Raw genomic sequence first — 19,808 nt, 5'->3', positions numbered from 1 at the left:
CGGGCTGAGCTGGGCCCCCACCACCGTACCCACTTGCGAGGCTTTTATTCCGCCCCCTCCTTTCTTTTAAACTTCGGCGGGGCTGGGGTGCAGACCCGGCACCGCGCACTAGATGTCAGCGCTGCCTCCCCCAGCGCCCCTTTCGGGTCCTCATTTTTTAACACCTCCCTCCCCGCTGGAAGAGGGGGGGGGTGGAGACCAGCCCTCCGCGCCCCCCCTCCTCCCCGCCCCGCCCTTCCTCCGCGCTCCGCGGCGGCGCGTCCCCGCCCCGGGGCCGGCCGGCGGCGAGGGGCGGAGGTTCCGCGGCGGCGGCGCCGGGCGCGCTGCAGGGGCAGCCCGGCCGCCGCGGGGCCGCCATGCCCGCCAAGTCCAAGTACAACCTGGTGGATGACCGGCACGACCTCCGCATCCCCCTGCACAACGAGGACGCCTTCCAGCACGGCATCTGCTTCGAGGCCAAGGTGGGCAGCGGGCGCGGAGGGGGTCCGCGGGGACCGGCGGGGGATCCGCGGGGGTCCCTGCCCAGTGCTTGCACCCCGAGCCCCCCGGGGTTCCCTGTTTTCCAGCTCTCTTCTCGCATAGCCTTGGGTTTTCTCCACTTTCCCCGGGAGCCCTTCCCGTTGGCATTGACTTCTCTCCCCCAAACTCAGCTGGGAAGAGTTGGGTGAGGCTTCCCGCCCATCCCGTAAGGATGTCAAAGCTGGGCGGATGGGTCAAGCAGGAGCGGGGTCACCCAGCTGCTTTCCCTCCTTGGCCCTGTATCCCTCCTTGGCTCTGCGTGGTGGTGCTTGGGAACGTTGGCCCAGGAGAGCCAGGGACTGTGTGCATCTTCCCGGGAGAGAGCAGAGGACTTGGGCTTTGCTCTGCGTTTCCAGCGCCGTGGGTAGTGCTGGAGTGCTGGTGTGTTGGGGGACGGTTGGTGTCCTGCAGGATGCCTTGTACCCTGGGGCTCCTCTAATGGGATAAACTCATTGTGTGAGCGGATGGGGGAACGCAGTGCCATTTGTGGTACAGTGCAAGAGGTCAGGGCCGCCTGCCCAAAATAAAAGCTTGCTATTTCTATTTCTCCTCACATATATAAACCATTCTTGCCTGTGGATTTGGCACGAAGTGCTATTTTTTTTTTTTTCTGTTGGGACCTCTCAGTCTCTTACTCCACTTAGGCTGTGGCTTCCCACAGTCTGAGTGCTTGCGCTCTTTCAGCAGGCTGGGAAAAAGCCGAGCTACCCATCCGCGTTGCCCAGCCCTGAGCAGGTAGCACTGGCTGGCAGTACACCAGGAAATAGCTGGCCATGAAATTTGAAAAGGGGAAACATAAAATTGTGCCTCCTTTGCCATTCCTGGAGGATACGGTTGTCACACTGACGAGACACTCCAAGTGAGGTTGACTTGGAAAAAAAACTGGTGTAAACCAGATTTTGAGCGGCAGGGAGGGAGGCATCTGTCGCACACCGTTGTCCTTGGAGCTGGGGTGCTGGCAGGGGAAGAATCGCAGCTTTGGCATCTAATCCTGTGCAGTGCCCCGGGGCCAAGGCTGCAGCTCCTTGGAGGGTGCCGAAGTTGTGTTATTTCCCCCTCTCCTCGTGGCTGGGAGGGTTCCTCTGCAGAGGCCATTGCCTGCCTGATGGCGGGCACCGTGCTGCAGAGAGCAAAACAGCAGAGGAGTTGTTTATGGAGCAAACTTAAACCTGCTTTGCAACTCTTTCCTGGGAAAGACTGTACAAATTCAGCTTTGCAGCCCTTCGCTCCTGGATTATTGGAGCCAATTGCTGTTTTACTGCCAGCACCTGCTCACCCCTCACCTGGAGGGAAGCTGCAAAGCATTTCCCCTTCTAAAGCCCGTGTGCCCGGGCTAAGTGCTGTGCCTCTTCCATGCTGGGTTTGGGTGGCCCGGCTTGGGGGGTGAGGAGTGGGACAGGGCTTCAGTTGCCCCTCAGTCTGCTCATGGCTCATCTCTTTTCCATGCTGCTGGCCTGGCTGCGTTAATGGGGTGGTGCATATTAGTCTTTGTTAGCTCCTCTTTCTCTTATTTTGTATCCTGTGGCACGCGTTAATGCCAAATACAATCCATACGAAACCCAGCTTCCGAATTTGTGGGTTTCTCCAGGAGCTCCTGATGCCAGATGCAGAATGCAGATGGCTTAGGCAATTACTCCATCCTTTTATTAGATTGCTGGAGATTAATTAAATGCTTACACTTCTTTAGTTCCTTTTATCCCCAAGAATCCCAAGTGCTTAAACCCGTGTGGCTCTTGTTTCGGCAAGGCACCCAGCGCGAGTCACAAAAATGAGGAACTCTGATTTAGAGCAGAACTTTGAGGGAAGATTAAAGAAGACAAATGCTCGGCTGGGGCGCCGGGACTCGCGTGCCTGTCTCCTAAAAGCCTCCTGGGATCGCTGATAGCGCGGGTGGCGGGGATCCCGGTGTTACAGCCCTCAGCAGCTGGATCAGCGGTCTGTGCTCCAGCAGCCCGGGATTCCTGACGAGCTTGCTTGGGGCTCACCGCAGGGGGGTAACACGGGCCTGAGTCAGTATGCGCTGATTTATTGTTTTAATTTTTAATTTTAGTTTTACACTCAGACCTATGCTGTCTGCTGCTGTCTTTAAATGGCACGTGTAGTGGATGTAATGTGTGCTTTGGTTCATCAGTAGCTGCTGGCATCCATGCTGATATTCCCCTTGCTTCCCTCCGAGGGAGTCCCAGTGTCCCAGGGTGGGTGGCCGCGGCAGTCAGGATTTGGGCCCTTTTCAAGCACAGAGTGATGGACTCGCTCTGAAGCAAGCGGTGCTGTCACATGCAATGCCGTCAGGAGACTTATGTTGCTCGTCCCCACTGAAGCTACTTGCAGCCATATGCTCTGGCATGGGGACACCGAGTCTGAGCGAAGTGTCCTCTAAGGATTATGTTAATCCATTTTCTGGAGATAAATCCAATAGTTGGAAAATGCCACTCCATCTTCTTAGGAACAGTAACACATTTCACACTTTTGGATCTGTTTTCATTGGCCAACCCTCTTGGCATCAAACCCCTCTGTGTCCCTGAGGCGCCTCGGCCAGGCTGCTGGGAATCAGGGGAGCTGGCTCCGAGGGAAGGCAGGGCGTTTGCTTTCTTGTGTGTCTTGTGATCTGAATTGTTGAAGAAAATCAAAAGCCTGGCCTCTTGAGTTAGCTGAAGCATTTGGATGAAAGAGCTGGGAGCTGCAGTGTGGCACAGGGGAGCAGGCATAAATTCCCACTCGTGCAATGGTTTCCTGGTTAAATAAATGGGTATGTAGAGAGTAAAGACTCCTCCTGTCCTCCTCCACCTCTCCGCCCAGCACTTCTCCTCTGTTCGGGGCGAGGAGGAGGGGGATGCGAGCTTACTCCTTATCTTCCCAAAGCCTTGGTGCTGCAGGACAAAACCCAAGGGCCAGCTTGTGCAACACCAGCAATTCTGCGCATTCAGAAATCATGACTCAGGCTACTCCAACGCCTCCAGAGAGATCAGCATGTAGAGGGAGTTAAACGGGGTGGTGGAGCCTATCATCAGACTGCCAGACCCCCCGGACCGTTCCAGTGCAGGGGTGATGGGTGCTGCTGGGTTTGCCCGGGGAAGCCGTTACTGGCCATTAGAGCTGCTCTCAGGAGCTCGCTGGGCTGGGCTCTCCTGCCCTGGAGATCTTGTGGTCCCGGGCAAGGTCCCACCAACCAAATAGCCATTATTTGAAAACAGATGTTAATCCTTCAGTCCTGAGGCTCGTTAATCCATTCACAGTGCCCTAATGTATGTGGTTCCCAGTGGAGGGGGGAGGTGGGTGCGAGGACCCTCTCTGCTGCTCCCCCGTCTGCAGGCGAGGGGAGAAGGGGCTGTCCAAGCAAACCTTGGCCCTCAGTGCTTGGTCCGGGACTGCCATGGGCTGGGACAAGACATGTGCTGAGACCCAGCTTTCCCGATATCAGACCTGTTTGCAGATAAATGCCGGACTGGAGGTTGGGGAGGATTGCTGTTCTTCTGGGCAGCAGGTGGGGTTTTTGGATTTGGGTGGTGGGTTCTTTTTTTCCCCTTAAGGGATCTTGGCAACCAGGCATCTTCTCTCATGTTTGTCAGTACTTTTCTCTGCTTTTGTGCGTGGGAAACTGAAGTTGAACCGAGCATCTGCTGCTGTCTATGTTTGGAGGTGGGACGTGGAGGAGACTTTAGTCTGATCCAGTATGTCCCTTCCTATGAACCCCTCCAGCTCACCTGCCGCCACCTTCCCGAGGCTGGCAGTGCCTGCCGCTTGCTGCAAAGATAATCACTTTATCAGGAAAGGGATTATAGCCTCAGGTGAACACTACGCGGCAAATGCATGTGTGTTTCCACTCTTGTATATATTTTTATGTATGTAGGGGCCATACATAAAAGCATTTGAAGTTAGTTGAGTTGCAGGCAGCTCCGATCAGGGTCTTCAGTTCCCTTCCTCTGCTTCAGGCTCCCTTCCCAGCAAGGTTCCCTTTCCCGCAGGGGTGGGAAGACGGAGACAGGTTGTGAAGCTCTGCACCTCTTTAGTTGCCTGGGAGAGACTTGGCAGCTTTATTTGGGGGCTGTTTGTACTGGCAGCTCTGGAGTATGGTGTGCTTTGTCAGGGCTGCTCAGCCCGGAGCAAAGCTGCAGTGTGATTTAGCCCGGGATTGCTTGCTCGAGGCTATAAATAACCTTCCCAAGTGCTACAAAAGTTCTCATCTGAAACAGTGGCATATTTCTGCCATACTTGTTAAGTCAGTTCACAGTCTGCTTAGTGAAGCTCTTAGCAAAAAAAATAACAAACCAAAAAAACCAACTCTGCTGGGATTTGGCAAAGCTGCGTGTGCCCAGACTGTGGGTACCGGCCAGGCAGCGCGTGGGCTCGGCAGATGCCAGAAGGTCCCAAGGAAGAAGCGATGGGGGTGGGATGCTCCCAGCCCTGCTTTCTGGCCGCTGAAGTGCTCTGGTCTTGCGCATCTCGTACACGAACGCCTGTTGAGGCTGTAGCTGGGTGAAAGTGCAGGAAGCTCAGCCCCTGCGTGGGGGCAGCTGTGGGCAGCGTGGCTGCGTGGGGGACGGAAACGGGGGCGAGTGGACAACCCTGCTTTATTGGCATGGAAAAACTTCAGCTCTCTTGCTGCACCCCCTGGCTCTGTGTCCTGGTGTCCCCCCTGCAGGGCCGCCTCCTGCTGCAAAGGTGTCTCCCCTTATTGTGCAAGCCCCATTTTAGCCGGTGAGAGGGGAGGGTGGGTGCGGTGCACGTGGCTCTGGTGGGTGCTGGGGTCTTGTCTTGGGCCCCCCAGAGCTCTGTGTTGCTCAAGCACCTGCGCAGCTCGTAGGCAGTGCAAGCATTTCTGGGATCAGCAGGCAGGCAAGCACTAATATCCTTAGGGCATCAGCTTGACCAGCGCTGCCTGGCATGAGGTGTCCCTCTGTTAATGCCCGCTGGCTGGCTGCGTAGCTCTGGACGGGTCCGACACGCTGAGTTAAACTACCTGGCTCCCCGGGGCTGGATGCACCCCAGTGTCCTCAGGGTGCAGAGCCCCGTTAAGGGAGGACTGGGCAGGGCTGGAGCCCTCCAGCTCTGCAGAGAGCCTGCTGCACCCGCCTGCCAGGCTCAGGCTGGAAAGCCAAGGCTTTTTTCCATTGAAGTCAGCTGGCATCCCGACTTTTCCGTCCCTTTTGGCCTCTGAGCCCACACCACCGCAGTCTGAGTAAACTTCCCCCCTTTCCTTCCAGCGAGGCCGGCTGTTGCTGGGGTGCAGGGCAGAGCCGGGGCCGCACCAGCCCAGCCCCGTGGCTCCCCGTGGGGACAGCAAAAGTCCCAGGAATTGGATTTCTCCTTGTTTTCCCTGACCAGGGCAGCCCCGGGAGAAGCCCTTATCAGCCAGGCTGCAGAGAGCTGGGTGTTTCCTCGGGCACTGGGGGAATAAAGAGATTCAAATCTCAGGGCGCCTGGCTGGGGACTGGTGCCCGAGCACTTTGGCCCTCGCTTCGTGGTACAGCGTGTGTCACGGGGCCAGTGTCCCAGTACCTGGTGTGGCCTCACGCCGCCCTGAACTCTTCAGAAATCTTGGGACCCTCGTGCCCCATACCTGATGCCTCCCACCCGGCTGCCAGTACCTCCGATAGCCCCTCCGCAGCCCGGGTGCAGGGTCCCCTGCTCGGACGAGGCTCTCCTGGCCCCGAGGGCGGCTGTGGTGCGATGCCCCAGCCCGGGGCTGCTGCCTGCGCTGCCTGCACTGCCTGCAGCTCCTCTGCAGAAGCAGTGGCTCTTCATCTGTGGCAAGCTCTCTGACTCAGGGTGGCTTTCGAAGCTGGAAACCCAGCAGCCAGCCGATCTAGGCTCCCCTGTAAGTTGGGTATGATTCAGCCCTGACCTTTGCACGCCGTATCGGGCTGGCGGAGAGGCAGCGTGCCTCCCTCGGGAAGGCGACAGCTCCTCTCCGGGAAGGCTTTCGCTGTCCACCACTGCCCGCCACCCGCGAGGGATCTCATCAACACCCTTGGAAGGTGTCCCCCTGTCAGGGATGTGATCGGCCTTTGGTTTTCTGAAAATATCTGCCACCTGCTGTCACAGAAAAAGCACTTTCTCAAGAAAATTCATTTCTGACAGAGCAGAAAACGAGCAATATTAAACAATCTCAAGGAAAAATGAGAAGCTAAGTGACTTGTGCAAACATTGCTTTGGCAAAATGCTCGCCTTTGTTTTCTTGGTTTTTTTTCTTCTGGCCTGGGGAGGACTGGTATTTCCCTGAACTGGACAGGTCTTTTGTAAGCCATGGGCAGAGGGTGCCTGGTGTGGGCTTGTGTCTGGAGGCCCTTTCCAGCCGTGCCTGGGACAGACAGGGGAGCCTGTTTGCATGGGAGGGGGACAGCAAGCAAGCTCCTTTCGGGTGCTGAGAAGCCCGATGGGTGACGGCCACCAAGCCTGTGCAATGGCAGGGAGAAGGGCTGTCCTTTCTAGGGTCCCACACGTGGGGATGAGGAGCAGCGGGGCGAGCGGGGGACTGAAAGCACCCTGCGAAATAGGTGCTTTGTGCCTGCCTGCCCGTGCTGCCGGGTGACGCAGCCCCAAGAGGCTCTGGCTGTTTGCAATGCGAGGGCTGCCTTTGTGGGGCTGCCAGAGCGCCTGCTTGCAGGAGGGACCCCCTCGGCTGCCCATTCACTGGTGCTCCGAGCGGGCGGCCTTTCTCCTCCTAATTGGGTTGGGGAGGAGGGGGCTGCCTGGGACTGTCCTCCCCGCTGAGCCAGCCGTGCCCCCCACCTTCAGAGCACGGGGATCGGTGACCCCCTAATCCCACCTGGCTCTTGGGTGCAGGTGGGGGGCTCCACCTCTGCCCCCCAGCCGCTGGCAGGGTGGTGGGGCCACGAATCTGGAGGCGATTATTTGGGAAAGCTGCGTCCTGCATATGTGCATATGGTTTCCTCCTCCTTGGTTCCCGGGGGCTTGGGGAGGGTGGGTTCTTTCATGGGTTTATTTTCTTTGTCAGCTCTCTTTCACACAGCTTTATTTTCCTTCCTTTTGTCTCGGGCGCCTTCCTTTCTCCTCCCCAGGCTCAGCCCAGCCCCACTGCCTGCCTTTCCCGCGGGGCTGACCTGCTGGCACGGATGCTGGCCCGAGCCCTGGGAGCTGGGATATTGGCCCCTGCAGGGACCAGGGCCACCACCACGCCTGGCACCTTGCTTGGGGCACACAGATTTTAAAGGAAGGCTAAAGCCCATGCCTGGGGTCTGGGAGCCCCCGTGCTCGGGGGTCCCTGGGGCTCCTGCCCCAGGAGGGGTCTCAGCATTGGGTGGGATGAGGGGGGAGTCTTCCATCCCGGAGGCTCCTGCTGCTTTGCTGATCCTCGTCTCTGCCTCACCTGCTTTTTCCCCACACCTCTTCCCGAAATGAAAGTCGGTGCTGTGAGTAGGAGGGCTGGAGGAGAGCGGAGCGGAGCAGGAGCAGCCCTCAGTGCGCTTATCGCTTGCAAATCACTAATAAATATGGGTGGTTTCTCAGGCCATTCCCACTCCTCGCCTGGGAAATAGTAGTTCAGCTGAAAGCCCGACCTCCAAGTCCACATTTTTGGGAACATTGTGAAGGTTGCTCCTCTGCAGTGCAGTTCCTGCCTGTGATTTCTGCCCTGAAGGCAGAAATAATCGGGGGAGACTTTGTGCATCTGTTGAGTTTTGTGAAATGTGCAAAAAATACCTGCCTCCAGAGTGGAGGGAGAGGTGGGCGTTTTCGGAGCTGTGGGCACAGTAACTGTGTGAAGTGAGCCCACGCTGGGGCTGGAGGTGCCGCAGGCTCTGCTGGAGCCATGCTCCCGGGTGCGGGATGCAGCAAGATGCCCTGGAGCCCAGGTTTGGAAGCAGAGGTGAATCCTGCATGGTTTGTGACCTGAGCCCCTTGGTTCAGGGGCTTGCAAGCACGGGCTGGAGGGGAATAGCTGAATGAAGGGGTGTATATAGGATGGCATCAAGACACTTCCTACTCCTGGTGCTGTTTTTCAGGAGGGCCATCCAAGGAGGTCCAAAGTGGTGTCTGGTTTCTGCTCCATCACTTATGGGGTGGCCCAGCCCTGCCGGGCTTGCACGTGCAATTATGGGCATGTGCATTATGAGTGCTGCTGCTGGCCGAGGTTGTGGTCCTCAGCCAGGAGGTTGGCATTGCTCGAATTCATGTGGCTGTGGGAGCCAGCAGTGGACAGGGCCATCTCCTGCCCGGCTGATAGCTGCCACCGCTTGCCCTGTCCTTGCACGTGGCTGTACTCTGCGCTCGCCTGTGCAAGGAAAGCAATTACCCCTCCAGCGGCAGCAACCTCGTGCTGTTGGAAATAGCTAGAAGAAGATAGGCATTCTCTGGCTGTCCCTTTTGCTAGCAAAAGTCTGTCCTTCTCCTAATTCAGGCTAAGAAGTCTCCCTTGCAGGTGAGCGGGAAGCAGTGCCGGGTGGTCCCCGGCAGGAGAGCGCGTGGGGGGGCTGGGAGGGAGAGGTGCTGCGGAGCCAAGACGGTCGCCTGGCCGGGAAGACGGGGAAGGGTTTCTCCCTGACGTGCTGCACGGTGACTGCGTGCCCAGGGCTCTGCCTCAGCCCTCCTCCTCGTCTCCTGGTTTTTACTGATGGTTTCCAGACTTTATATAAGAAAAGGGAATCGGCTGATGTCAAAGACTCCTCTCTTAATGTGACCTGAACCTTCGAAGGGGTGAGAAGGCTCCATTTAGGGGATGCGACTAAAAACTTCTCAAGACTTGTGCTTTCGCAGTCGGGCATTCAGCGGTTGGGGTCTGGGCAGTTAATGCCGCCTTTGCCGGCGGCGTGCATCGTGGGCTTTAATTCCCGGTTACATAAAGCTGCCCTGCACCGTGGCAGCCTGCTCGGCACGTGACGAACACACCAGCTGTTTGCTGTTTATTTTTATATCCTCTCTCTCCGCATCTACTCCCAGCACCGACTGCCCGGTGCCGGGCGCTGGACGCCTGCCTCCATCTGCACCCGGGGCAGGAGCCGTGCGGCTGGGGCTGGCCTTGCCGGGCGGGCGGGCTTGTTGAGTTTGGGGTGCGGGCGCGGAGGCTGAGCAAGGAGGGGTCTCCAGGAGGGCACGCAGGCACAAAACCCAGGGGCGGTCGTGCAGCCCCCGCTCTGTGCCCTCGATAGAGGTGGCAGCAGCGTCCCAGCGGAGAGGAGCCGGGAGTCCCGCAGCGACGCTGGGTGCGAGAGAAGCCCTCTCCGCGGCCTCCGCCTGCGCGGTGACCCCTAGCACATGTTCAGCCGTTTAAGCACCTGTCTCAGCGCTGGTGCTTGAAACCAGTGACCTGGGTTTTCACGGTGTCAGCGAAGGTTATGGCCACATTCACAGGAACACGTAGCCCTGCCGGGATTAGTGCCCGCGCTGCGCTGCCGAGGGTTACGTCAGCACTCGTGTCGAGATGAAGCGTGGGAGCACAGAGGGCTAGTAAATAGACTCAAAACGCTTTTCTTTTAACTACATGTTTTTAGCGCTCCGCATTGACTCTTCATCGCTTGTCTTTTTTCTGATCCTTCTTCTGAATCTGCCGTCTTCCATTTTATTTTTAAAAAGGTTTTTGTTCGGCATCTCTCCGTGCTGGGTCGCAGCGGAGCTGCCTTTGGTCCCCTTTGAATAGCAAAGCGGCTCCTTTATTCTGGAGGCTTGGCCTGGAGGCTCAGCGTCGCTGCAAAAACAGCCAAGGGTTTGGCAAGGCTGTAATTAAATAGTGAAGGGCCTGTCACAGGACAGGTTGCCCCAGCTATTTTAGGGATATTCCAATATCCAGGTCTATAATAGATGACTCGGTGCAGCCGAGGGGATATTGGATTATTCCTCGGTACTTTGATCACGGCATAGATGAATGAGTTCTGCTGGCCTGATTACTGAAGTTATTTTATTGTTAGAATAAGGGTGGCTGAATCCTTGAAACATTGTGGTGAGGGAACAGCTTCGTGGTGGGAGGCGTGCGAGGCTGCAGGTGCAGTGGGCAAGTGCTGCCTGTTCCCCAGAAGTGACCCTGGGTTCCCTCCCGGGATGCCATCGAGGCCGTGGTGGGACTGTGAGGTTTCCATTGCTGTGGACACTCAACTAATCGGCTCTTTCTTTCCCTCTAGTACATCGGCAGCCTGGATGTGCCGCGGCCAAACAGCCGGGTGGAGATCGTGACGGCCATGCGGCGGATCAGGGTGAGTGTGGTGAGGATGCTCCTTCCCCTTCTGCATCGGGGTAGCAGGGGCACCGCTCCTCCATCTCCACTTACAGCCTTCTCTCGCATAAGTCCTGTCCTCCAGGTTATTCATAACTCCATATTTTTCACCGTCCCTCTCTCCATTGAGATCTCCATGTAACCCGGGAGCGGTGCCTGCAAGCTTCATGTGCCACACCGTCACGTTTGGAGCATCCCCAGCACTGGCTGTGCCCCGTGGTACCCGGGCATCCCGCCTGCCGTGGCTGGGGCTAGCTGCAGCCCGCGTGGTAGCAGGGCCGTCTCCGTGCTCCCGGTGCTGCGTCCCGTGCAGGAGCGTGTGCTGCGGGGATGGGGTGGAAGGTGGGTGCGGGACGTGGGGCTGCCAGCACCGGATGGGAACTGTAGGATGTCCACGATGCAGAGGATTCCTCGTAGGTCAGTCCCAATTCAAAGGAAACAGCAAACCCCTTGTGGAAGAGGTGCGTTTGTGTTTGACCGCTTGTGTAAGCGCTTCAGCCGCATGAAAATTCAGGCGCTGCCTGCATATGCCAGCAGGTTAGTGCCCGGTAAATGGCAATGTGCAAACTAAAGTGCTGAGTAACGAGCTCTGGGGCCGGCTAGCAGCGAGCTTGTTTAACAGCGAGTAGGTCAGGGGATGTCAGCTGGTAATGAAGTCATCTGGCTTCCCAAAATACTTGCAGTCAGGATACGGGGAGCTGTTGCCGTATAATGCTTGGCCGGTAGCCAGGAGAGGAGCTTTTCCTCTGCGCCCCGGCCTCGCGCCTGCACAACTGGAAGGTGTTCAAGGATGGGCTGGGACGTGAGCAAAAACCACACACCCGGCGAGCTCGCTGGCCCAGGTTTAGAACAGCAGGAGCTTGACTGCTCTCCGACGCGCAAGAGAGCCCTTTGGGCGGTGGTTGGACCTTGGTCCGACGTACGTGGTGGTGTGGCCACAGGCAGAGGTAATTTGGTCTGCCCCGTGGGTCACAGCGAGGGGTCTGCCCTGTCTTCCAGAGATGGCTCTCCCCGGGAATAACACTTTTAATTGGAAGGAGCTGAGGATGGTTGCAGGGACGTTGAGTAATGGATGAGCTGTCTTTCTGGTGGCCTCGTGGGATCCCACGAGCGCTGGACCTGCTCGTGTGGCTGAGCAGCTCTACCAGGGCTCGGCTGTCGCCTGCTCCTCTCTCAGCCCCTCCTGCGGACTCTTGCTATAATCTTGTTTTCTCTTTTCTCATCGCCAGAGGAGGAGAGGAGTATCATCATGTCCCAAGATTGCAAGGCTCTTCTGTTTCAAACTTTCAGCATGTAAATAGTGTGTGGGCTTTTCTCAGCAGCTTTCCTACCTGCTGCCCTGTCCTCCCAGCGATGGTTGACGTTGTGGCCGGTGCACAAGTTGAGAATTCCTTTATGGCATTAGGTTTGGTCACCTTGGTGCCAAATGAGGTTTGGGACAGAACAACTGTTAAGCTGTCAAGAGCTCTTATAAACAGCTGTTTCCTCTGCTGCCTTTCAAGATAAGACTTTTGAAAGAATGCAGCTCCAGCCCCAAAATCACGTAGCTCCACATCAGTATGGGAGGATTGGCACAACTTTAAGGACTTTAATAAACCCTGGGGAAAAAAAAAAACACCAAAACATCCTTTTTGACCAAAATAAATAAACTTAAGCATAGTCTAGAAAATTCATAGCTAAAGCTCTGAATGGTGGGGAAAGGACACAAATTAGGGTAAAATAATGATTTCTCCTGATGAATGATGTGCTTGAAACATGCTCAGGCTTTCTTGATCTAGTGTAAGACGGGAGAGATGCAAGTCATTGAAAGGCCGTAAGTTTGCAGATCGGATCTGCCAGAGAGACTTTTAATGTCTGTTTATTTGTTGCGGGGTGCTGTTTGTGAAGAGGATGCCAGGGTGGTTTGTTTGACAGGAGTTTACATGCATAGCCCTTCCCTGGTTTCCCGTGTTTTGCACTGGCCTTGCAGCCAGCAGCACGACGTTACCGCGGCGTTGCAAGGGCATTTGCTGGCTGGGCTGGCGCCGGAGGCTGGTTTCAGTTTGGCTGGAGGTCAAGGAATGCCTGTCCTTCTTAAAGCAGAAGGGTAGTTGTGTTCTTCAAGGAATAAAGTAATCCCAAAATATTGGCATGGGGAAACCAGAAGAAGAAAAAGCTTATTTAGGCACAGAAAGCAAGCAATGGGAGATCTTCAAGGGCAAGCTGCAGCGGTTCTGCGTGTGGTGTGTGAAGCAGCTGCTGACCCTGAAGTTTGTATGGTTTTCATTGCAGTCCCTGGTTTAGGGGGAAAGTGCTGTGTCCCGCTTTGTTCTCAGTTGGTGAAGGAGGGGGACCCTCGCCGTCCCCCCTGCTGCTGCAACTCCCCTGTCTCAGCGCTGCCTTCGCCCTAGCTGCTCGCTGGGCTTTGCCTCTATTTACTAAATGATAAAGAAAATCATCCTGCAAAGAAGTGAGGAAGCACCCTGCCCGACAGCGGGCGTTCCGAGGGGGAGAGCGCCCTGGAAGCCCCCACAGCTGCCTGCGCTGGGCTGGGAGCAGGGAGGGACGGGGCCACGAGCAGCAGCAGCTCCCGCAGCGCTGCCTCCCCTCTCCTCCCCAGCTGTCGGGACGAGCGCCGCGGGCCTGGCTGATCCCGGCTTCCTGCTTAGTGGGAGATCTGACCCTTTGGGGGCGAAGAGGAGGACACCGCATAGCCGGCATTGCTGGGATTCCTGCTCCAGCCGGGCTCTGCCACCCTGCTGCCACTCTCCCAAGAGGAAAGCAGAGCAGCGGCCGTGGGCAGAATGGCTCCACCAGAGCAAGATATATGTATGAAACCCAAATCTGGTCCCTTTTGTGGATGTGGGTTGAGAGGGACTTTATAGAGGGAATCGGTGTTGCAGGGCAGGGATGCCATCCCCGTCCTCCCCCCTGCTGAAGGGCTGGCGGTGGCGTGGCCATCCTCACGGTGCTGACCAAAGGGGGGGTTTCTGTCCAGAAGCAGGAGGATGTTGGAGAATTCCTGGGATTCTCGCAGCTCGGGGGCGAGGAGAGAAGGGGAGGTGCTCAGCCGGCTGCCTCTGCCTTCCTGCTTTTCCTGCCTGCATCGGCTGGGCTTGCTGGGGACACGGCCCCGTCTTGCTCTGCGTCTTGGTGCACATCCCTGGCCCTGAAAGGACCTGGTGGAAGGGGACATTAGCCATGCCAAGGATGCACTTGGACAGCGATTTTGTGAGCGTTTGCTGCAGCTTTCCTCCTGCGTCTTCTGGCTTTCCTGCAGAGCACCGAGCGCCCCGTCAGTACTAATAAATACAGTAGGCCAGGGCTTGTTTTCCTGGCAAGCGGTTGGGCTTGTGCTCGTACAACTGAACCCCTTCTCCTCCTCATCCTGAAACAGGTCCATGTTTCATGCCCTAAACTGCTGGGGTAGGTTGGCCTCCTTGGCTCCTCTGGGTGCAAGGTGTGGGAAACCGATCCATAAGTGCAGAGAGTTACCCGTGGGCACCTGAACATCAAAAAGTCTCAAGCTCAACAGTGATTAAATGGTTGTTAAAGCTGCAGCCAGCCTGTCCTGTTGGTGCGAGCCCAGGGGACCTTCCTTGCCCAGGCTTTCCCGGGAAGCAGCAGCCCAGAGGCCACAGTGCTCTTCTGCTCCGTGCCGGTCACAGGCAAAGCTTGAGAAATTCAGGTGGGAGCTCAGGAGAGTGGTCTGGGACGGGTCGTACGTCCATCAGTTACTGAAGAGGGTGTTACGGTACTGGAGAGCAAGAGCCCAGCTGATGCATCATCCCCACCTTAAGGACTATGAGTTGTTGAAAATTTCAGTTTAAAGTGCCTGAGCTAGCTGCAAGATATCCTTTCTTTTCTTTTTTTTTTTTTTTTTTTCCAGAATGGTTGAGCACATGGGGCCCTAAATGACAACGTTAACCGGATATTTTTTATGTTGTCATAATATATGCAAATGCTTTCCTCTCTGTGCTCCTGGCATGTCTCCAGTGCAGCCAGTGCTACCTGGCTGGGGCTTGGCACGGTCGTTCTAGAGAATTTGGAATCATTCTATTTTTGCTACTTGGATTGCTGAGTGCAGCTTTAATCCAGGTTTTCTTTGATGCCAGAAAGGATGAAATCGTATATAGGCACTTCTTAAAAGCCGCTTCTGTGAAAGCCTTCTGCAAGCCTGTTTCTGGGAAGTGTCCAGCTGAGTTTTGCAGGCTCAAAACAAGGAGGCATTTCAAGCACTTCAAAATCTAGCTCCTCTGCACCTCCTACTCTGTCAGGTACATCTGATTTTGTGGACTTCTGCTTTGCATAGCTGAGCTCTATTTTAGCAAATTGGCAAAATTGCTGAATTTCAACAAGTCTGTTTAAAGCAAGATTTTTGCATCCTCTGCAAGCCACACGCACAGTCGGACTGGTGTGAAAATTGATGCATTTGGCCAGTTATTTGTGTAGAGCGCCTGGTGTAATTTTGAGCTCATTTAATTAAAATATTTCTGTTCCTGCCATGGCGAGTTTTTAAAAGCGTTAGGTCATTTACAATGATGCCTTCTTTTTTTTTTTTCTTTTTTTTTTTTCCCTCCCCTTTCATCATGCAAGGAGCAGCATGGCTGTCCCTGCCGTAAAACAGAGCAGGATTTGAAAGCAAACTGGCCCTGGGTGCATGAGCCCTGCCTGGGGGCAGCCCACCGCCGGCTGCCTGCGGGGGACCTGCGCGGCGGGCAGTGGGCTGGCCAGGAGATGCTCAGGCTTTGGCCGCCTGAAGAGCGGAGCCTGCTCTTTGCCAAGTCACGGCACGCGGCGCAAGGTGAATTATCGGCGAGCTAATGACTTGACGTGATTATCTGAGATGAACAAGATTACATTGTATTAGATCTGGGAGGAACCGAAGGGATATCTGTAATAATTTCAATTGCTCTTTCAGTGCTCTGACAGTCGCAGTAAAAAGGGTGAAGGCTTCCGGGCGAGTTCATTGTATTTCTCCTGGCACCAGCAGTGCCACTTAACTTCATAATAAAATAATGGCTAGTCCAGTATGCTACCAACATGCCGCCTACTCAATTGCATGAAACAGGTCAGGATCTCATTCTGTGGCTAGTATTTAATCAATAAACTGGTTAAATTAGTACCTAGATTCACCGGCACAGCCTTTTGACCAAGACTGCCCATAGGGGAGGGATGGTTTCCAGGAGAGTTGCCCGAAGCGTGGTGGCCCCGGCTTTGCTGTCTCTTTTAATACCATGGCCGAGATGTGGCGAGCGCTTTCCAGCAAAGCTTTGAAGGTTACTGGCAGCGTTGAGTAGTGTGAGTTGTACGTACACTCTGTTGTAGTGCTCACGTAGTAAAATTACAAGTTTAAGGAGGTAAATGACTCGCTGTGGCAGAGGGCAGGCACCTGACCTGGTAAGAGGGTGTGAAGCGTGGCTGTTGACTCTGGAAAGCGAGGTCTGAGCCCCGGGGGAAGCCGGGTAGGACGGGGCTTCGGGCACTGCTCGGCAGAGGGACTTTGGGAAGGCGTTCCCGGGCAGCGTGCGCAAGTACTGCCGGTGCCTCTGTCTGCCGGGCTGCTGGGTCACGCGGTGGCAGTAACCACGGGGCTCAGCCGGACGTGTGACCCGACGGGTCCCGGCGAGACGAGGGACGGGCACGATCCTTTTTCCCCAGTAGCTGGCCTCATAAATAAGTCATGATATAAGCTCATTGCCTTTTGGCTTTCAGCAGTGCCCTAGCTGAGCGTTCTCTGCCAGGCGTGGGGCGGCAGCGTGTCCCTTGTGGCCAGGCTCCAAACCGCGGTGGAGAGGAGAGCTTGGTGGCAGGGGGTCCAGCCTGGGAGAGAGCAGCTGGACAGAGAGCTTGGCTGTGGAGCCAGCAAGGATGAAGGAAACCATAACCCAGACGGGGGAGTATGCCTTGGGAAAGCTGGTGAGCCAGGAGGCACGTGCTGGTGCGTGGTCCTCCCCATACCTCCTGTCTCTCTGGGATGCTCAGCCCTTCTGCTCTGGGCAAGTGTCCCACAGGATGGTGGTGCTGAGGGCTCTGGCGCTGGGCACGCCAGCGCAAGCAGCAATGCCTCTGCTGGGTGATGCTGGCCTGTAGCCAGGCAAATGCCTTTGAGAGGGCTGGGAGCCAGGTAGGCACCGAGCCCGGGGCAGGACTGGAGCTGCTGGCAAAAAGCTGGGAGGCAGCGGTGCCTTGTGTCCCCTATGTCCCCGTCACACATCCTTGCTCCGTGTTTGCTTGGGTTCGCCTTTCCTTGGCTGGGCTTTCTTCCTTCTTTGAGAGCCGACGGCGTCTCCCCGTGACTTATCTCGCTCCCTGGCTGGGGGCTTTCCCCGCCGGTGCTCGCAGTGACTCACGTTACCGGCTTGCCGATGCCATCGTCTGAGCCATCGGCAAATATCTGCTGGGAGCTCAAGGGAGAGGACGGGGAATAACGTCTGCCAGGCTCCCTGAACGTGGGGGAGCATCGCTCCTTCCCAGCCCGGGAGTCCCCTGCTGGCTCCCACCCCCTCTCTAAATTCATGGAGAGCCTGTCAAGTCATTTCACAAATGTCTGTCCCCTTTTGTGCCCTTGTGCTCCCTCCTCTTCCTCCTGCATCACGCTTGTTCTTCCTCGGCAATGTTTCTTCAAGCAGGCTTTAAGCCACTAACGGGTTGCATTATCCGTCGGGCTCAGCAGAGCACGTGCAGGGGTGTCGGCGCGTGCTGGAGACGTGCCCTGGCTTTCCGTGGCTCCTTCCTTTGAGGCTCTCCATGTTGCACACACATTTTTGGTAGGGCAGCAGGCCCAGTCCGGTGCCAGAGCTCAGCTGCACTGGAAGCAGGGGAATCCGGTGCTGCAAACCTTGCTTTCCGCAGGAATGCGGCGCAGCTGGAGCACTGATGCACATAACATCTGCAGGGCCGCAAATGCCGCGGAAGCTGCCGGCGGTGCCGAGGTGGCTCTCCTGCTCTCCGTGTGCCTGCTCTGGCTTTTCCTCCTGCCTAGAAGGGAACGATTTGTTGCGCGCTCTGGCTCACGGGCACGATTGGATGTAGCCTGGCTGTCAGGGGGGAGGTCTGCAGCTTGTTCTGGGAGATTCGGGGTCATGAGAGCACTGGTAATTGCTGTTTGTGAGGGTTTGAAGAGTTCTTACAGAAACTGTCATCCTTTGATAGCTCTCTGCTCCTTCTGCAAGGTGACAGAGCTGCCTTTGATTGCCTGACCCTCTAACTTGTATAAACCTCTGCAGAAAGTACTGTTATTGAGGGAAAGGACGGTGTTCAGTGTCACCACCCATAACACACCCAGCTCGGTGCTCTCCAGCCCCACCACTGTCACCAAGAGGTGACAGTCTCTTCTGCTTCTAGAAACTTGCTAGCGGAGATAACTATCTCCACTTATCTTTGCATTTTAGAGTAAATTGCTAACTGTGCATAAGAATAAGCTCCTGACACACCTGAGAGGTTGTTGAGAGGAGAAGATGGGTTTGAGAGGAGTACACTGAGGTGTGGCTGATTGCAGGGTCCACAACTCATCTCCCAGCACTTTCCTGGTCAGCACGGTGGAGAGCTGGACCCGGGCCCCTTTTCCAGTCACCTTGAGTTTGTGTCTCCTCACACCCATGGCATTGCTTTTATTTGGAGGATTTTTCTTCTGGTTTACTGCAACACAGAATTTTCCTGTGTTTTTTAATAAATCGGGGCTTTCATGCGTTTGCTGCCATCATGGCAGCGTTTTACTCTTGGGATGGAGTGGGGTCCAAACGCTCCCTTGTGCTGAGCACTGAAGTTGATGTAGGATGGACCCAAGCAGAAGAGACATGGGCAGCCGTATCCTGTGCCCCTGGCTCTTGCTCCGTGATTAAGGGGAGAAATAGCTTAGGAAAAGGAGAGCAAAGGAAAAAAAAAAAACTTCACAAGCAGGGAGTCAGGGGTCAAGTAATATTTAATATCTGTTTTATGGATGAGAAACTGAGACACAGGGAGACTAAGTGACTTGTCAGACTCTTTCCGAGGGAGGCATCCCTGCGCAGGGAACCGGACTGAATTCAAATCAAACCAAGCTGAAGTAAACACTTTAAATGCTACTATTGTGTATGATCCTTTCTGCTCTCGTGCTTCTCTGCTGGTCCTCGAAGGCCAAGGACCCCTCGATTTAATTCGTTCAATTCAGAAGAGAGGTGAAGTGCAGAGCTGCAGCCTTGCAAAAAAATGCCACGTGCCCCAGTTTCTTCACTGCTAAAATTAATTCTTGGTGGTTTTGGCTTGGTGCAGCATGAAGGTTTATTCCAGGCGATGCTGTACACAAATGGCCGAGGGGGAAGAGCGGCGTCGGAGCCTGCCTCGCAGCCCGCGGCAAGGTGAGGAGGATTTTGGCGCGGGGTTTTGTGGCTGTGAGGGCTGTAAGGGTGGGTGCGTTACAGCGTGTTCCTGCGGCGCGCGGGAGCAGAGGAAAGGATCACATCTGTTTAAGAGGAGAGGCTGCAAAAACTATTGTGTGAGCTGGTCTGTGGAATGGATCTCGTCTAATTAGGGAGCTGGAGGGAAGGATGTGTCTATTGTAGGAGAGCAGAACGACAAGCACAGCCAAGAACAAGATAAAGGAGCCGAGCACTCTCCCAGTCCCAGCAGAGAAGGGCCGTAGCGGGCAAAGCACAATGAAAGCCCAGGAGGTCCCCTGCCTCCTCCTGCCCGCACCTCCTCGCCCCGCGGGGAGGCTGCAATGGCCGCGCAAGGGCTCTGCTTCTCGGCTGCGGCCACCGACGCGGTCCCTGGCGGCTCCAGTGTCCCTGTGGACGATAGTCGGTGGGTGAAGTGATGCGCTTCAACTGGGATTTTTGGAGGGATTGGACTTTCCCAGGCTGGAGCGAAGTCTACTCAGGGCAAAGACTCTCGATGAAGCATGTAGCCAAGTTTGGATGAATTTTCAGAGAAGAAAATGTTTCCTTCTCAGGCCAGGCTTCCCTGGTGGAGAACGAGGATCCTAGCGATTCTTAATCTGTCGCTTGGTTTTCACCAGCGTGAGTTTAACATGGTGGGGGAAAAAACCCCAACCAAACCAGTTCTTGCCACTTGCTTGCCTATGGAAACCGCTGATCCGTTTCAGCGGAAACTGCAGAAGTCAGCCTGAAGCGGGTATTCACCGCAGGAAACCTCAGCAAAGATG

The 19,808-nt window shown here is 55.8% G+C and overlaps 1 protein-coding gene across 4 annotated transcripts in view; it reads left to right on the top strand.

Annotated features, from left to right (window-relative positions):
* The first annotated feature begins 286 nt into the window (after positions 1-286).
* The window catches only part of NOS1AP (nitric oxide synthase 1 adaptor protein), a 46,570-nt gene continuing 27,048 nt past the window's right edge, over positions 287-19,808 (top strand). For 2 of the 4 annotated variants that reach the window (XM_075156611.1, XM_075156613.1), the window contains exons 1-2: positions 287-461; positions 10,593-10,664. In XM_075156611.1, coding sequence (XP_075012712.1) covers positions 357-461; positions 10,593-10,664 — 177 coding nt within the window. In that variant the 5' untranslated portion in view covers positions 287-356. The remainder of the gene's footprint in view (positions 462-10,592; positions 10,665-19,808) is intronic. The other 2 variants (XM_075156612.1, XM_075156614.1) reach the window with 2 other exon arrangements.

Source organism: Calonectris borealis, chromosome 8, assembly GCF_964195595.1.
Source record: "Calonectris borealis chromosome 8, bCalBor7.hap1.2, whole genome shotgun sequence".
Taxonomy (NCBI): domain Eukaryota; kingdom Metazoa; phylum Chordata; class Aves; order Procellariiformes; family Procellariidae; genus Calonectris; species Calonectris borealis.
The sequence above is the reverse complement of the archived record's forward strand: the minus strand, read 5'-3'. Positions and strand labels throughout refer to the sequence as shown.